Genomic DNA, 18,682 nt, shown 5'->3' on the forward strand with positions numbered 1-18,682 from the left:
GTTGTTTCATGATTATACTCTAAAGGTGATGGGACTAGACTAGATTTATAACTCCAGCAGTATGCTTTGGGTGCCTGTACGACCAGATACCAGGACAGATCTTTGACGTGTGAAAACAGCATTATTTTATTGACTTCTCATAAAAATTTCATTTCACCACTGCTGGTCTCTGATGTTAGCAACTTTTATGGGGACCTAAGGGAAATCCCTCTTAGGATTTTATGTTGCCAGCTTAAAGTCTGACCTCTACTGGCAGTCAGGACGAATTAGCTGGTGTGTGTGTGGGCTGCTGGATGCCTTTTAAACACCGAATGAAGGGCAACTGCTCGGGCCTTCAGAAAAATAAACCCCACTGCATGCTCCCTGTCTCCTGCCTTGCAAGCAGAGGACCTGCATGCGGCTTTACTACTGCCTTGCTGTACCACATGGCCCCTGCAGGAAGTGCTGCCATCGTACGGGAACCACTAGTTTACATTTCCAGTCTGCCAAGAGGTGTGCAGTAACGTTGTGATCAATAAGTAAAAATGTATCTATATCACCATATCATATCCATGCAGGAAATAAAACTACTGCCTTAGTATTGTTTTTTTTTAAAATCTGATGGTTACTGGCACTGCAACAGAAAAAGGTTAGAAAGATATAAAACTGTACGGACAAGAAGACATAGAGAACTTTTCTACCAATGCTCTAAGTTTAAAAAAAAGATCCATTCTCTTTAATGAAATAAGCAGGCTAAAGAGCTTTATTTACTCTTATCCTGAATACAGGCAGCCCCATTACTGCAGATAAAAAGTCCAATATAAATGTTAAAACTGGGTAGAAGCAAGAGAGAAATCAGTCCTTGCATCAACAGATTTACTACTTGTTTTTCACGAGAGGTCCTGGCCCAAATCAAGATAGATTTCCATAGTGACTGATTCTTTCTGTGCACATGAGCAGGTTGGGGAATAGTTCTTGGAACAGAGTCAGCACAACAATTGCTTTCATTATTTGCAGCTGTACAAAACAAATAACTTTGAAAGAAATATAGAGAGGTGCCAGATTCAATCCCATTGATGTGTGAGTGAACACAGTGTTTAGTGCTGCTCTATGTGACACACATGAAGTCTGTGAATTACTGCTGTTGACTTTCAGCCTTACATGTCACCCTTGATAAATGAGCTAATCTGCTGATAGCTACTCAAAATAATAAAGTAATTTAATTAAAAGTGTTTAAAAACATTCCTTCCATAGTATCCAAAACTTTAAGTTTCACTGCGTACACGGCATACAAATTACCCTCTATAGGGCAATTCTGGTTAGATTAAAGGGAACTGAGTGTAGGGTTTTGACAAGCAGGAGTCATAACCCGGTCAGTGTCTGTACTACGAAGACATGTTGGGCTGATAAAAGTGATAAAAGTGATCTGTCCACCAGTACACAAATATGCTCCCAGGAGTTCACCTGTGCTAAAAGATGTGAGGTGACCCAGGAAAGCCTGGTGGGGCCCAGCGGAGACAGGCCGAGCCCACCTTCCCACCTTCCCATTTCCCACTCAGCGCTCTGGAGAAAGAAGTGAAACCCTGGCCAGGCTCGCTTCCAGATGAATGCTGTGTTATATCTGAAGACCGAGGAGCAGCAAGTCCCTTACCCTATGGGCTAGGGTGGGCAGGACAGGGGCTGTGGTGGGCTGCAGCAGGAGCGCAGTGCGAGCGCAAGGCTGAAGCCGGTGGCGAGGCCTGGTGGGCTCCTGCAGGGGCTGCTGCCATGTGGGTTCCTCCTCGAGGCCAGCTCGTGCCCGTGCTGCTCTCCCTCACAGGATGGCCAAGTCAAGGAAGAATGAAAGCTATGTCCGGAGCTTCTATGAAGTAATCCTGTCTGGGAATCATTGGAAACACTTGCATCTGCAACCCTAAGCTGTTCTCAGGAGACCACATCGGGGGAGAGGCAAAGACAGTTTCATACCTCACATATTTCGGTATTTTTTTTTTCCCCTGAAGTCTTTCACACATAGCATGGTCTCTTTTGTGTGTGTGTGTGTGTCTCTCTCCCACCGGGTCTGCATATTTGCTAATCGTGGAGATGTGCCAGGTCTTCTCTTTCCCAGAGGAATTGCCATAATTTAGATCCAGAAATAACAACATTCCCAGCCTTTTCTCCATCAACATGAGATTGCTGCATTTCCTAAATACTTTAAATTGTGCTTGAGTGCATGGCAGATGATTGCAGATGTTGCCACCTCCTTTCCCAGATCTCATGTTTATTTTATGGCTGTAGATCTAAGTTCTGGACTTGTCACGCAGTCACAAAGAACGGACGTGTCCCCCCCCTCCATAACTCAACATAAGCACAGGGCGGTGATATCTCTGTCATTCTGTAGGACTCCACACTCTGCAGTGTCAGAGGGAAAACAATGGCTCTGATTAATGAGCTGCTGCCACCAAAGACCAAACAATTTTGACCTAGAGCTGCTTTCTGTGGCCTCTTTCCATAAATCTGCAACTGATACGGCGATCCCTATCATGGAAAGACGAGAAAGCTCATGGCACTGCATGTTCAGGGAGTTGCCTTTCAGCAGGTGTAGCCAAACTGCAAAGGTTATGTTTTGATTACCAAAAATCAGAGTAAAGTTCCTGTTAATTAACAGTGTTTTTTTAACTGTCAGCACACAAAGCAATCAGGTGGCCTTGCTGAAGCGTTTCTGCTGATTACAGGAGGAAATCAGAGTGACCCTGTGCCACTTCATCAGGAAATGCTGATGCATCTATGGGTGAGGAAAAGTCTTGTAGGAACAAATCCCAAGAGTAGGGCCAATGTCTTAGCTTATCTTCAAACACTCGCTCTACTTAGCAGTTGTTTTCACTGTGCTGTAGATGTCTCCTCCACTTGAGAGCAATGATTGAATTTTTTGTTGTTGTCACTGAGAACGTTTACATCCAGACTCCTGCCTCTGGTGGAGCTGCACACAACTTGTATCTGTAGCAGGCAGAGGAGAAGAATGGGTGGGAACTGCTCCCCTTTCTCATGAATCAGCTAAACAAATACTAGGTCCTCTGGCTTGGAAAATCAACAAAACCATGAAGCCTGCTGCGCCAGCAAGTACTCTTGGGCTAACACTAGCATTCAGATACTCTGAAAGAATCTTAGCCATCTCTCCCAGTGAGTTACTGATTACTGATTTAATTTTGTATGAACTTCTCCAGCTTCTGTCGGAATGGAAGCTCTGACTGGCCTACAGATGGCTAGCTGCATGCCCACACAGAGCATCTCTGTGGCAGGACTCCCTGGGGGGATTCCTGTGTTCTTCTAGGTGGAAGCCAACAGGAGGATATGCTTCTTGCAAAACAGAACAGAAAATCTTCAAAAGTTCCCAGGAGACCTGGGGGCAAGTGGGCTCTTTGCCTTTCTTGCCTAGATGATGCATTGGGCAGTTTTCAGGGTGGTGCTTTGTTCCCGTTACAGGCTGGTGAGGAGTAGCTTGGCTGCCAGCTTGCAGCACATGGAGCAGAATCACCAAATCACCGAATCACAGAATCATTTAGGTTGGAAGAGATCTCCAAGATCACCTAGTCCAACCTCTGACCTAACACCTAGCACTTGCTGAAGTGGCATTTCCAGCTCGTGTGAGAGCAGAGCTGGGGCAAGCCCTAGGCCCCTACTCCTCTCTGGGAAAGGCAGCTCGGCAGGGAGCGTGTGAGCATCCTGCGGGGCTGTGGCCCGTGACAGCACCTGAGGAAGAGGGCACGGCTTCATACATCAAGTGCTGTGCATGTGTTTATGAAAAGATGAAGAGTTTAAACCTGTACAAACAACTTCAATTATTAGCCTCAACATACATATGGAGAACTGAGGCTTAGGAGAGCAAACAACCTGATAAAGCTAACTCCCTGAGCAAACCTTGAAATAGGAGCAAGGTGATCGAGCCATGTTAGATCTGGAGCGTAAGCTACCTTCACACTGCCCTTTCTGACCCACACATTCCACATCTGCAGCCCATCGTGTGGGTCTTTGCCCTCCCTACTGGCTTGGCACCCATCAGGGGGCTTGACAGAGCACCCACTAGCTGGCAGAAAAGAAGAAAAGAAGTTTGCTCCTGATTTAAAGCCAAGATCTTCAAGACAGGAGCATCCCTTCTTTGCTGGGAAAGTCAAAGCCAGCAGTAATGCTTAATTTAGAAAATACTGTGTTTAGAATAGAGAGCATAAGATATTTTATTAATGCATGAGTCTGGCAGAATCAAAAGTTGTATGTCCTTCTCCCACCCAAAGTCACAAAAAAAAGGAGGGAGAGGTGGGTCTTTTTACTTACTTGCTAATGTCTTTTTAAGCCTTTAAAGTAATAGAAAATTACTCAATTATAACAAGTGAAAGCTGATTCCAGGAGCTGAAGACCTAATAAACACACCAAATATTGCAAGGCTTGTGATGCCATAATACTAGCAGTACTGCCTTCTCTTTTCATAGTGGGTGACCTTCAAACAAATCCTGAAATGATTACAGGCCGTTGGTTTAAACACACACAGCTTTTCACTGAATCCTTGAACTTTCTAATTCTAGTGGAAATAGGATTTCCTTGGGGATATAGTCATGAAAATACTCTTTAAAACTGGTACCTGTTTATTTTCCAGATGCACTCAAGCTGTGTCCTTGTGATGAGGTTCCCTGGCCTCTCAGAGGACAGCACATTGTCCCTCCTCCGTGTCATTTAGTGCTGCAGACACAAAGCAGTTTGGAGAGACTGAGCCATCATCTGTTTTTCCCTGGCAGGTAGAACAGGTAGCAGCTCTTCATCGGCACAATCCGTATTACTGGCAACCATCTCATTAACGGTGATCAGGGCCACGCACGCTGTTCACGGAGCCCCCAGTGACCCCCCTGAGCATTTTCAGAGCACAGATCATGTTCCTGATCTGGGCTCTAACTTTCAGAAGCTACAGGTTAAGCACGGCTTACAAAAGTATTCCCAATCTATTGTCAGCAGTGGGGAAAGTTTTTAAATAATGTGTCTGTGCCTCTCCCCTTTCCCTACTAAGTCAGCTCTAAAACTCCTCTGACTTCCAGCCCTTCCTAATGGGACCTGATGTGTCCTAGGGCCCAGATCTGTGCACAAGGATGACTTTACACACATGAATAGTCCCTGGAGTTCAATCATGTGCAAAAAGCTATTTGTGTGCCCAAATCCTTGTGGAATCAGGGCCTTGGTCTAACCTGCTTCATTTAGCTGTCAGCACAGCGGTCTGCGCTTTGCCTAGACGTTATTTTTTTGTCATCTGACGCAGAGGTTAGGTGCTCTTTGCTACTGTTCTTTCAGTTTTCCCCTCTTCTGTGTACTGCAGTGCCCAAAAGGGATAAGAGGATCTCTTCCTGAGGTGTGATATTGACATTAGCTGTCACTGTGTACAATACCTAGATACACTCGATCTCACAAGCATTTGTGAGCGCTCTTTTTGGCATAGCTACCGGGTAGTGACAGTGCCTAAAGGATGCTTGAAGGAATACTGTTACAATGAGAAACAGAGATTAAAAATAGTTGTTATCTGTGCTTACCGATGGTCCTAGCATGAGCAAGGCATTCGCTTAGTGTGGGAGGGATGTCCCTCGGCCAAGTGAGATGGAGTTAGGAATCATCTGACAGAGGTGAGGGAGGTCACGCGTTACCCTCCGCATGGGGATCCTCCCAGGTTTCATGTTGGCTATGCTGCAAAATCAGATTATCCCAGGAAAAGCAGTTTTCAATATACTTTTCTTCCCTGGACAATGTATCAGTCAACCTTTCACATTTCACTGCCAAGGACCCGTGTAGATGTGCTGTGTTTGGGGTTTTCTGCTCTGTCAGGAGCAGAATGTTAAACTGGCAGAGAGAACAAGCTCCTGGGAGCAGAAATGGTGCAGAGAGGCCCTGGTTGGAGGGTCTGTCCAGGCCTAGGGCTCTTTCTAAAGCCTCTCTTCAGCTCGGCGCTGCGAGAGTCTTGACCAGCTGTGGTCAAGACAGCTTCAATGCCAGCTTCAGCAGGACTCAGTCCAGGAGTATTTGTCTCCCACCCCACCCTGAGCAGGTTGGAGGCCCTGGTTGTATTGTATAGCATACCACAGAGTGCCACCTCGGAGAGGTTTCTTCAAGTCCTGACTGTTTTCTTATGAAACTGAACTCAACGATCCTTGTGGGTACCTTCCAGCCCAGGATATTCTCCGATTCTATGATTCTAAGTACAGAGCTAGCTGCAATTTATTTTTTTTGAGAAATGCTAGGCATACTGATTAAAGCTGTAAAATTAAACTGAACTACATCAAACTAGTGAACATTCATGTAGCATACAGAGAAGGAAGAGCACTATAACTAAGCTACATGGTGCATTTAATGCTTACCTACAGGCTGCCAACATTGTGTTCACTTTGCCCTTTCCAGAACAAGATTGCACCTGCCTACAACACAATCAAGAGCTTACCAGCAAGTAAGAGACCTGAACGCAACGTCCAATGAATAAATATGAAAGTGGAGCAGCTCCCTTTCTTCTCATCCAGTGTGCCCCGGGGCTGGCCCCAGCTTTGCCTCCAGAAAACCAAAATCCAGCTGTAAAGGGACCAGGGGAGGCTGAAAGCTTTGCGAGGCCTCATCCTGCCATCTCCCCACTGCCTTCTTGGTTTTGCACTGCAACTTTTTTCCTTTGAGTCCCCTCAGCTTTGGCTCAGGCATGCCAGAAAGGGCACACGCTGTGTTTAGAAAAACTCTCTGTCACCTGGCAGCAGGGATGAAAATGTGTGTGGCAGAGGAATTTCTCCTCCTGTCCTCCATGGGGTAGAAACACGCCAAAATCACTCTTTGCTTATTCTTTTCTTCAGCTCCTGAAGCCAAAATAAGCTTTGGGAAAAAAAAAGTAGCTCAGATGTATAAACAGAATAATTGAAAAATACTTTTCTTTCTCTTAGCAAAACCAGTCTCACATATTATAAAGGCCCGAGCACTTACTCCCCAGTCACAGGAGCAGCTGGGGTCCCTGCCCGCTGCCTGGCACAGCACTCCGCACCCCTCCCACAGTATCACACTTGCTCGTGAGGGATGAAAGTCAGGCCTGTTCAAAAGGCCAGCTCGAGCCTTCAGCTAAGCCACTGTAAGCCCTAAGAACAATTGACGGCGCAAGAGGAACCAAAGAAAGGATTATTCAAAACCCCGGGATTTTCTAAGTCAAAGCAGACCTGGCTGAAGTCACAGCGCAAACAGCCCAGAGCGGATCGCGGCAGTAGCTGTTTGCTGAAAAAGCTACGCAGGGCCCAAAGCCCCCTCAGCTAGCTAATTAAATGACACTCAGCAAACATTTTCAAAGCTACATTGACCGTTTTTTTGTTTTCTTTTTGCAAAGATCAACACTTAGAGTGAAATTCCTCAGCATCACGGAACAGCACATGCTGAAGCTCAGACCGTGCCGTGTAACATGCTGGGTAACATGCTCTGGGTGACCCGGCTTGGCAAGGGGTTTGGACCAGAGGACCTCCAGAGGTCCCTTCCAACCATTCTGAGATTCTCTGAGTCTGTGGAACAGGGTGTCGGGAGGTCTCTGACGATGGAGCCATGGTCAGGACTGGTGCAGTGTCAGCTGAAGGTCCATAGGGAGGCTCAGTGTGCCCAACAAGGGGGTTGAGGAGCACGCTGGCTGGGCAGGATGCTCCCTGGGAAGGACTCTGGTGCCATGAGATGAGCTGGCCTCCACTGAGTTTCTGCTGGGAATTTGAATGGCTCACGGAGGAAGCCAGGCTCTCAACGTGGGAGTGATTCACTCTCCACGCTGAGAGAATATGCCAGGCTCAGAGCGTTTTACTTGAAGCCAGCACAAAGGAGATGAGAGGAGATGGGAGGTGGGAGGCAAGAAAATCACTGTTTCATCCAGTTGAAAAGTTAAACCCTAATGTTTCTCTTTTTGTTAGATATGTTATCTTCACTATTCTGCTGAGAATAATGCCTCTGTTATAAGCCCAGCTAAAGATTTCTGGCTTATCAAGTTCAAGGCAAAGGAGAAGATAGAGATTTGAAGAGCAGGAGGGGAAAGAAAACATACGGCTTTAATGTCAGAGCTTTAGAAATTGAGATACTTATCTAAGCCTGTTTTCTCCTTTCCTTGATTATGTTACTTTGAATTTGGACAAGGAAAGCAGCCCAGCCAGCCTCACTTCTGTTTCTTCTCAGTTTCACTTTCTGAAAGTGATATTGCCATAGATGAACGCTCCGATAGCAGGATGGTTTCATGTTCGGCTTTCTGCAGGCAGCTGCCAGGAGCACTCGGGGCGCGGTGCCGTGGCTGGGGCCGCGCAGCAGCGGCAGCACCCACCTGCCAATGCTCCTTGCTCCGTCCACGAATGTCAGCTGCCCCTGCAAGTGGCCATCTGCGAGGGGTCAGGAGCATCCCAGCACCTCTCAGCGCCCGGGTTTGTGGGGCTGTCACGGTGCAGTAGCTGTGCTCACAAGCTGCTTGGTGCGCAAGCCGCACCGAGTGCTCATCCATGCAGTGGGGAGCGAGGTGAAACCCGTCCTGATCTCACAGAGCCTTGGGAAGTGGGGCTGCTCCGGAGACATCTCCTGAGCCAGGAGATGATGATGATGGGGATGATGATGAGAGAGGCCTTTGTCACTGCTGTCACTAAAGACCACTATCATGAGAGACCTGACACACCTTGTTAGGCTAGCACTAGGGATGGTGTCTCAGACACCACTGCAAACTTGCCTGGCAGCACTATTTATTGATTTATTTGTTTATTTCCATTTGTCTCAAAGAAAGCAGCTTGCTATTTAGTTCCAGTGCAGTATTTGTGAATGTTTCTTTGGAAAACAGGAGGCTTTTGATGTGTTTTTAACATAGCAGATGTCTCATGGCTGTGAATCAGAAAGAGGTGCTCCCAGAATTATTGCTATCTCTCCTCCCATTGATTACAAGTAATATATGAGCTCGTGCACCAAGTTGTGTCCCAAAGACCCAATTCCTGCCAGTTATGTGTGTAAAAACCCATATGTGTGTAAAAACCTTTTGAAATTAATCTATTGTTCTAAAACTATTAATCCAGTAACACAGCCAGCTCTAAATAAAAGGGAGAAGACTGTTAGCAGAAATACAGGTTCCCTATGTTAGAAAAGAAAGAGATGAATAAGGGAAGAAAAACAAACCGAGGGGATCTCAGTAGGTACAGTGTGCTCAACTGAATTGCAACAATATAAATTAAACCCTGTGTGCGCCCCCAGTTTTGGAACTATTTACAAAACTATTTACAAAAAAAGGCTTTCCTCAGCTGCATTGTGCCCGTTCCAACCATACCGAATAGCCTGCCTAACGATGGTTTCTTCTTTATTTGTGTCAGGTCTTGCTGAGGACGAATTTTTTGAGAAACCGACGCTAAGCATTGCAAAAGACCACATTGTCATCTTACCAGGAGAAGCCCTAAAAATAAAATGCAGGTAAGGATTGCTCTGGCAGTGCTGGATTCCCTTGGCTGTACCGATTCCCTTGGCACAGCACAGCTTCTGGGTAGGGGAGAGCAAAGATCGCTGCACAGCCATGATCTGGCAACTGGAGCAGTTTTCCCTCACAGATGTTTCTGAGTGGAGGAGAATTTGCTGGGCTGGAAAGGTCTGTGGTCACCATGCAGCCCGACTGCGTTCTTTACATTGTAAGGGGGCCCAAGAGAAGCCCTGAGTCAGTGCGCAAGTAAGCTTATGGAAGGGGTTGTACCTTAAGGGCATGGCTGTAAGATCCTCATCTGAAAATAGGTTTCTGTTCAGCTCTTCTGCAGCTAAAGTCACTCCTTTGCCCCCTGTCCATACGTAAATGACAATCGAGATCATCACACTGTGACTTTAGCTCTTTATATATACGTATATGTGTATAAAGCTTCACAGATGCATACATATATATAAGACAAAAAATGTATGTATGAGCTTAAACTTCCTAACCTCAAATACTGCTAACCCAAGAGATGACAATTAAATAAGCAGCAGTTACTATGTGTACATGCCAAGACCTTGAACCCACATCTTTAAATCAAAGATAACCAGGACTTGTAGAAACCAGAGCATTAATCATAGACTGTGGCAGCTCTTCGATTCTTGACACGACATGTAAAAACCAGCCATGCAAGAAACAAGCAAAGTTTTGGTAATGCCTTGTGTTTGCAGGGCGGTGGACCTCTGCAAAAGGGGGATATAGGGTTTTGGTCACAACCGAGCAGTAAATGCCAAGAGCCAGCGCACCTTCTGCTGTGTCCGAACACACGCAGGCTCTCTCGGTCACACAAAAGGCCTCAGACTGGGCTGAACACAGGTGTCACTTGTTCTGAGTGTGATTTAAATGCCACGCTGCTGTGACAGGCTGTTTTTCAGTTTCTTCAGAGAGCATTGTAGGAGAGAAGGCTTAAGGTAATCTAAGCTATCACAGTTTCTTCCTCACACACACACACTTTTTTTTACACCTTCCTGCAAAGTCCCCTTGACTGTAGCCAGTGTGTGGTTGGTTTCTTGCAACCCCAGTTGCTGGAGACAGTAAGAGCAATGGGAGGTGAATCTAAGCTGTAGGTTATGCTGACACATATATCCCTTCTGATTTTTTTCCTAGTCTATCTAATTCAATGTTATAGTGAAAGGTAAATTGACTCATGCTGTGTAAATTTGCGATGTCTTCTGGAGTGTAAGGTAATGTTTTTCAAAGTACCTCCAGCTAGCCGTGTGGCTTATGAGGTCAAAACAACCTTACAATGCTATTTTTAGCTTGGCAAGCAGCAAGGATGATGGCAATAAAGTTTAAACAGTCCTTTAAAATCTCGATGCAGTGCTTCATAAAACATGGTAAGTGGACGTGAGCTAAGTGCGGTGCTCCAGGCCAATTAAACCACTACTTTTCAGCAGTTCTCCATCCACGGCCTTTTTAATCTCTAGCAACATCCTATTTTCTCGTATCACCAGATGAATGAATAGATGAAGAAATTATTAGCACTTCAACAGTGCTGGCTGTGTTCCGAAACCCCCTGACAGGGCTGAGAGGAAGCAGTACCTGTGGTGCTAGCACGGGAGCAGAGGCCCAGAGCACTTAAGCTGCTTGCCTCACACTGGAAGCTGGAAGTGTGATTTCTGCACCTTGAGTTGTGAGATCCCCTGAACCAGACGCTGATGTCTGCCACCCGCTGACACACCAACATCCGCACACTCACAGCCTGGTCCAGAAGGGAGCTCCGAGGTCCCCCCAGGGAGCAGCAGGGCTCAGCACGAGATGGCAGGCCGAGCGGGCAGCTGCTGGAGACTGAACTCGCCATCTTAATGTTCCACCTCCCTCAGCCTCCACAAATTGGAGGTTTTTGGCCAGGATTTCCTCATTTTTGGCAGCCTGGCCTAAACTGCAGCTACTGCTGTGACTCCCCTTGGCCAGATGTGTGAAAATACCGAAGCGGTGGTCAAAGTCTTCATCTTCCACCTAGGTAAAACGGGCAGGTGGAGAAAGTGGGCGTGTGTGAGGAGGCACAGAACTGTGAAACCCTGATCTGCTCGGCAGAGCCACTGCTGCAGGTTTCCAGCCTGTGACGGGTGACGGGAGAGGGGCAGGGACCTGAGCACTTGATGGGAGCTGAATGTGAAGAGGCATTGTTCACATTCAGGGCCAGGAGTCCCGTTTCTTGACAGAAGGGGTCATTACATCAGTAATGACGTTGGTAAGGTAGGGAAAGAGCACTGGCAGGGACCTCCCCGCCATAAAGTAATCCAGCGCTCTGAAGGCCAGGAAGCTGGCGTGACGGACGAGGTGGGGCTGTCCAAGTCCCCCGTGCATCCAGCGAGGGTGAGGCTGCTCACCAGAGAGGATGTTCATACTTCTCCCAGTGTTCTCGTTCTTCTACGTGCTGGGAATAACCTCGAGAGCTCAGCCCCATGTCCACATCATCTTCAGGAAGGCGACAGAAGGACGGGCAGAAACGGGGGCCAAGAGGATGTTTGTTTAAGTGTCACTGAATTTGCTGGCAAATGCCTTCCCTTACTGCACCGATCGCACCGCCGCAAAGCCACTGGCACAGAAAGGGTAGTCGCAGTTCCTAGCTAACTGGAAATTTCACACAGCACGCTTGCTAGATACGCCAAGTCCTAGCATCTCTGCGCTGAGTAGACGTGTCTAGACCGGATTTCTCCCTGGCGACACTCAACTGGGGAAATCCAGAGCTCCTTACTCCTTCCTCAGCTCAGCCAAAGCCATTGGGTCACTGGGAATTCACTGAGGGAGGGAGAAGGGGTGAGCGAGCCCCCACTCCTTCAGAACAGCGTGGCCTCTCTGCGAGCACGGCAGGAAGGAACTGCCTCCCTTAACAGCAACACAAGCTCCATCTTCCCCAGAGGAATCCACAGCCCATTACTCCCGTCCCCACTGGTTTCCACACCGACCAGCTACTGACCACTACTACAAAAAGACCGTCCTCTTCATCGCACAAGCAGGCCCAGCCTGTACTGGCACTTCCCCAGAGACCTCAGAGCACATCCCGAGCAGGACGGGGCTCCAGGAGCTCCTGCCACCATGGTGTGCCCTGATGTTTTTGGCACAGCACGACCAGCACAGCCAGAGCCCCTTGCTGAGCTAACTTAGGTCTGCTGAAAGTTCTCTCTGAGTCCAGCAACAGGCTATAAAATGGCTTTGCTTTCTGTCAGTGAGCTACGTAAAATTGCATTTGACATTAGCTGTGTTCATAAATAAGACACGGAACGGATCAGGTGGGTGAGATGGTGGATCTGTCTGTCCTGCTGGTTTTATGTTCTGGCTGCCGTGACGAGGTGAATGGAAAAAAATGTGTCTTGAGTAGATATTCTAAGATCTGTAATCTGATTAGTTCCAGACCCTTCACAAAATCAAGATTGAGTCACTGCTGATTAAACAAGAAAGGTGATGAGAAGTTACATAAATGTTCTCTCTACATGCAGCCTTAGAGTTAAAAGGAAGTATAAGTTAATTTAGCTGTTAAAATATGCAAAGTCCTCAGCTTGGAAGAAACATATAATTTTATCCGGTGCTTTCAAATGTTTGAAGTGCCTAAGACATAGCATTATAAAAACAAACTCGTGTTCAGGATGTCTGTTAAAATACAAATTAAGCTTTCCTCCAGGAGTTAGCTTGCCGCAGCTCCTAGAGACCACTTCTGGAATTTCCCTTGTTCCGTTGATGAGTGTGGTGTGATCCCCCTTACTTTCTTACGGCCGGTAATGCAAGCACCCCACGACCTTAATCATTCATGTCCAAGCTTAGGAAGATCAGGAATATCGACAACACTTGGCGAGAAGGAAGCCCAAATTTTGTCTGGAATCATGACCCTGCCTTTAATTTTGGTGCGTTGTGTTGACAGGGGAGCACCTTCGGTGAGCTGGCTTTTGAGGGAGGACCTGAGGGAAGACCCCAGGGTGCACCTCAGCAGCTGCCGAAATAACACGCGGCAGAGCTGCAGCATGCTCGTCATCAGGAAAGTCACAGCCAACGACACCGGTTACTTCACCTGCATCCATGACGACTCCCCCTCCAACGAGGATCTCATGGCCAAGATTTACGTCTTTGTTAAAGGTAAGATCTTCACTTTATTTTGGTTTTACGCCTTCTTGGTGACATAAACTGTGTTCAGCTGAGCTGTTGAATCTGTGCTAGGTGCAAGCAAGCCAATTCAGATGCTTTCCCAAATCCCACCTCCCCGCTGACCCAGCAAGCACCAGCTCTGACGTGTTGTAGAGGCTGGATTACACCTGGATTTTCAGGCCAGCTGAATTCACAGGGACACGGATGTGACAACCAGAAATTAGCTACTTTGTTCAATCCCAGGACTTGAAAACTAGATTGTCCTGCCTATTTTTGTGTTCCAGATAACTGATACACTGATTTCTTCAAACATCTTTTATGTTCTTTTACTTTTAAGACTAAATTCTTTTATCTTAGGGGGTTTTGCTATCAGAGTGCTTTTCCTAAGATTCACCCTCAATAACCAAGTCCTCTCCCTTCCCCTTCCTCCCCAGGCATGAAACTCCCTGACAAGGGTTTTTTGTAATTCCTGTCTCTCCTACACGTTTGTGTACAGCTTTGTCCTTCACATCTGTGAGACGTACTTAGCAAAGCTGGATGACTGCATTGTACATATTCTGTAAAAAATGGCCCACTGCTCGTTTCTGTTCTCTCTGAGCTGTCTCTCCTCCTTGTGTCAGAATCATTGAGTTCAGATCCAATAATAAATGCAAACAGAAACTTCAGAGGAGAGTGGTCTGCTGTAATTAAGTGACTAACACACCGAACAACCATGTCAGTAATATGAACTCTTCTTAAAAGAATATTCCCAGCAAATGCTGATATTTTTTTCCAATCTATTTGACAAATGCATTGTTAAACTATTGAATCATCTTGGATCTTCCAGGCTGAGACTGTGAGTAATTACACAAAGGAGCTAACCTTTTGGGGCTGGGACAGGGGATGGCATGAGCTCCACTGGTGCTGAATAGGGTTACTATTCAGTTCCCCACGCTCATACAAATGAGTGAATTTAGTTTTTCCGGTAGCTGCTAAAATGGGGTTCTTTGAGTCTTGGTAATAAAACAAACGCTAGAGATGCAGTGAGTTTGTCTGCTGTGATCTGAACAGTTCAGTGAGCTCCCTACAGAACACCCTTGTGTTTGCGCCGGGCAGCACCGACAGTCTCACAGTGTTGCTGACTATGGAGAAACCAGCACGAGGCGTGACTCCCATCACCAGGGGACTGTGGTCTGCCCGCACAGCTAAATTCAGCTTCTGGACTACTAGGTGAACACACCTGGCTGATGCACGTGGATAAGATTTTCCTGTCTCTGTATGTCTGTTGAAAATAGTCCCTTTCTGCCCTCATCCTGCTTTCCCAGTAAGTCTTTCTCTTATCGGAAAGTAGCTTTTTGGTGTTGTTAGTTCCTGCAGTCACTTTTTTTCTGCCTTTCTATTTCCTTTTTCTTATTTTTCCTTGTTACTCTAAGCCCTGGTTTCTTTATCCACCCTAGTTCTTGTGCTGAGCTGTTTCCTTTTCTCATTACACACTGCTCAGATGCCCCGCATCTAATATTGTTAACCCAGCCCAATGCCTACACTTCAGGAAACAGGGCATTGAAAACTCAGTTCTCCATCCTGATTCAGTGCCCTGGCCGGCTACCCAGGACTTCATTACGCTACGGCGGGAGCACGTGCAGGAAATGTTATGGATCTTTTGGGACTGCCTGAGCATTTTTCTTAAGAAAATATCTCAAGTTATGAAATGCTTGCTGGCGATGCACTTGGAGCAGTACTAATCTAAAAAAAAAAACATCACAGGATGTCCTCTTGCTAGCTTGAGCCTGCTGTGCCAAGGTTCTCCCTATAAACAGCACTGCAGGGCCATTTGCTTTCAATCACCCTCAAAGATTCTCCTTTCTCAGATGCGATTTCATTGTGTAATATGCCCTCCCCGCTCTATAAGCTCTTACCCAGAGTTTTAAAAGCCCCATGCTTTAACAGTTTTGAAGAAAAAGCGCACAGAAATCGAGCCACTTGTGCTATGCGTGGGTGAAGTCGTGAGGAAGGCACGCCAGCGGGGAACCCTCTGCTCCGTGTCCTGTCGAGCCAGCTGCTCGTCCACCACAGGGCAGAGCCCGACCGCAGCAGCTCGGGCTGTAAGCGTGCGAGTGGCTGGGACCCGGCCTGCCAGGCTGAGGAAGCTGCTTGGCCCCAGCGAAACGAAGCTACTTATACCTCAGCATGGATGCTGTCTGTGGGGCGTGCTCTTCTTCCCCTGCAATTCCTGTGTGTGTTTGTTGAATGCCAGCAGGCTGTGCTGGGGACAAGGAAACTGTTCACCAGTACGGGATCTATGAGTTTTGGAGTTAAGGAAGGCATTCAGGCCGTACCTGTGATTTTCTTACATATTTAAACGTGCCTTTGTAAGGGATTTGGTCTCACAGTGTCTGGGCATCACTAAGAAAGCCATCGGTTGTCTCCAGTGAAGAAGCTCACAGTTCCCAGTGAGTGCCAGACAAAGGAGAAGTCCAAAAGACGTCTCTCTGGATGTTTTGTGGAGAGAGCGTGTGCTCAGCAGGGTGTTTATAGGACCGAGCCAGGTGGAGTGAGAAAATATTGAGCCAGACCCTGAAGGCTGAAGATTCCTCAGAGGTTACGAGCCATTATTGCCAAAAAAGGAAGGGGAATGGTATTTTTTCCCTTCATTCCTGGCCTGCTGCTTGACACCAAAATGAGAACATGATTGTATCGGAAGCCCTGCTTATTGGCTATTATTTCCTGTGCTTGCTTCTGTTTTTACAGCCTCCCTGGTCGAGCTTCTAAGCTCTGTCAGAATCTGGCACTCAGCAGCTCTCCCATGGCGCAATTGAGCCATGACCCCTGCACATCAGTCAGATCATAGGGGACCCGAAGGCTGCAGGGTCAGCCTCCACGCCTCAGCTGTGCACCGACAGGCTGCAGGGAGGGAGAGCTCAGGACCTTAATCCTGAACAATTGTTCCTGAAGCCTTTTCTGCTTCCCGCTGCAGCTGCAAGTCCCAGGGACTGTAATTAAAAGGCAGACACCCCCCTCCTCCTGCTGCCCATCTCCTCGTTGGAAATACAACGTAGCTTAGGGCTGAACCAGAAATAGTTGGGAGTTTCTTAATGTGGTCGTTTAACTTCATTGCAACTCTGAGGGAAAAACTCTGCAGCGAAAGGCAGCGTCTGGTTGATGCCGGTGCCGCAGCGCTGACCTGAGAGCAGCCCAGCAGCTCTCCATGGCCACAGTCAGTGAACGGGGGGGGGGGGGGGCAGAGACAGCCATTCCCCCATCTCCGGACTCAGAAAGGCTCGTGGGGACAGTGTTTCACTGCAAATGCTGCCGCATTTGCTCCTGTCTCCTGCACTTACCCTTCCCAACCTCATGGATGGTCCCTGTGGGGGACGCACTCATTCATTGCAACCTTTGGGATTCCTGAGCCCAGGGAAGGGGCAGGCTGCCTGTTTTGTGTTCTGATATAGAGACCCCTCTCTGCTACGTCTTCCATAGCACATATAAAATTAAACATGGCTTAGAGGAGGAAAACAGAAACAAGAAGATTTTCTCCACCTTCCCCAAGCGCTGTTCCAGACCGCAGCCTAGACAGAAGTCAGGACCTGCAGCTCTCAGCTCTCCAAAATACTGTTACTGTCAGCAAAGCAACTGTCTCCAAGTAAGATAGCCCTCGGTGTGTCAGCTGGAAGAGCTCCCTGTGCCAGCTGAAATGCTGCCTCAGCTTTTGCTGTGATTTCCCCTCGCAGTCCTTAGCTGCACGAAGCAGCATTGGATTTGCTACACCTTTCTGTGCCACTCAGCCAATGCATCAGGAGCATGAGCTCAGCTCTGCTTTGCTTCCTTCCATCAGCAACTTGCCCAGCACTATTACTGCGGTAATTGAAGCTGGTCACATCTTGCTAAATACTGCCTAGAAAAATTCATCTGAGTTTCCAAGCTGGGCTTTGCTTCCTGTCCTCACACACCAGTGGTGCTGCTTTGCTAGGACAGCAGGGGAGAGCAAGACATGGGGAGAGCAAGTCAGCAGCAGACATCCTGTGTTCTTTTTATGCAAAGCAGGGCTGTTATTCTGTTTCTTTAAATAAGTAGGGCTGTGATAGGGCTGGTTCTCAACTACTTCAAAACCAACACGAGTCTCACCACAGAGCAATATACATGAGCCCAGTACATCAGTGCTGGCGGCCACACAAGAATAACTAATAGAATAACTAATTCCTGCTTGTGCCTAGTGTTGTTCACTCTTTGAACATGTAGATGGTGAACATTTTAACTGCATCTTCCTACCCATGGAAGTTCAGCTGCTGGTGTTTCACCATCTGTGTTACTGTGAATTAGGCACGGGGCAGGGCTGAGGGACTCATTTGCTTCCATACCTTTGGTTATCAGCACTGATGTTCCCAGGAACATGGTGTAACAAGGAGATATCCCCGTGCAGAAATTGGGTTTGGGCTCCTTTTAAAGTTCATATGGACACCACCAAGCACCGGCACTCCAGGCCTGAGCTGTACTGCTGCACTGTCAGGCGCCAAAGCACAGGAACTGGAAATGAAATTTCAAGCAAGGCAGACTTCTATGTGGGATCTCAAGGCCTGTTAAGGCTCCTCGTGAAACTCGAGGGCTGTTTAAGCCATCCATGTGAGCACAGCCCCCAGAAGAAGGAAAATCTTCCACTGCTTAAATTCATCCGGCCTTTCCTCCTAGCTCCGTTTCCTCCGTAGCTAATTGGAAGGAAAGAGGGATGCATCCAAGCTGCCTGTCCTGTCACAGCACGCAGCTCACTGCTTGTCAGCTCCAGCAGCAAGACGTCCCCAAGGAAGGACACGAGCTCTCTCTTGCTGCTGAAAAGAACGAGGAGGGCAGGTGGTACAAGTACAGCATCAGGGTGAAGTGTCACATCAACCACAGCCTCTTCTTTATCAAATGGGACAGCCCAGAGATGTGAAGTCCATCTTCATCCTTCCTCCCTGAGAAAAATCTAAAGAGGATGGAAGTGCATGAAAGCGCCCCTCACATGAGATCATATTTTGGTTCCGACATCCTTTGAAGCCGATTTCTGCCTCCTTAATCCTCTCAGCAGTTCACAGAGATAATCTGAATGTGAGAAGCAGAAATGCAGGGCCGGGGTGACAGCCTTGACTTGGGCTCTGGCTTGCTTTCCAGAAGATATTACCAGTG

General features: G+C 47.5%; 2 protein-coding genes across 12 annotated transcripts in view; one reads left to right on the forward strand and one right to left on the reverse strand.

The window, feature by feature from the left end:
* Positions 1-18,682, reverse strand: part of LOC118167252 — a 237,830-nt gene that overhangs the window by 76,094 nt on the left and 143,054 nt on the right. The window lies entirely within an intron of this gene.
* LOC118167246 (vascular endothelial growth factor receptor kdr-like) overlaps positions 1-18,682 on the forward strand; it is a 131,886-nt gene that overhangs the window by 25,605 nt on the left and 87,599 nt on the right. For both annotated transcript variants that reach the window (XM_035326531.1, XM_035326532.1), the window contains exons 2-3: positions 9,321-9,417; positions 13,326-13,537. In XM_035326531.1, coding sequence (XP_035182422.1) covers positions 9,321-9,417; positions 13,326-13,537 — 309 coding nt within the window. The remainder of the gene's footprint in view (positions 1-9,320; positions 9,418-13,325; positions 13,538-18,682) is intronic.

Source organism: Oxyura jamaicensis, chromosome 4 (genome assembly GCF_011077185.1).
Source record: "Oxyura jamaicensis isolate SHBP4307 breed ruddy duck chromosome 4, BPBGC_Ojam_1.0, whole genome shotgun sequence".
NCBI classification, from domain to species: Eukaryota; Metazoa; Chordata; class Aves; order Anseriformes; family Anatidae; genus Oxyura; species Oxyura jamaicensis.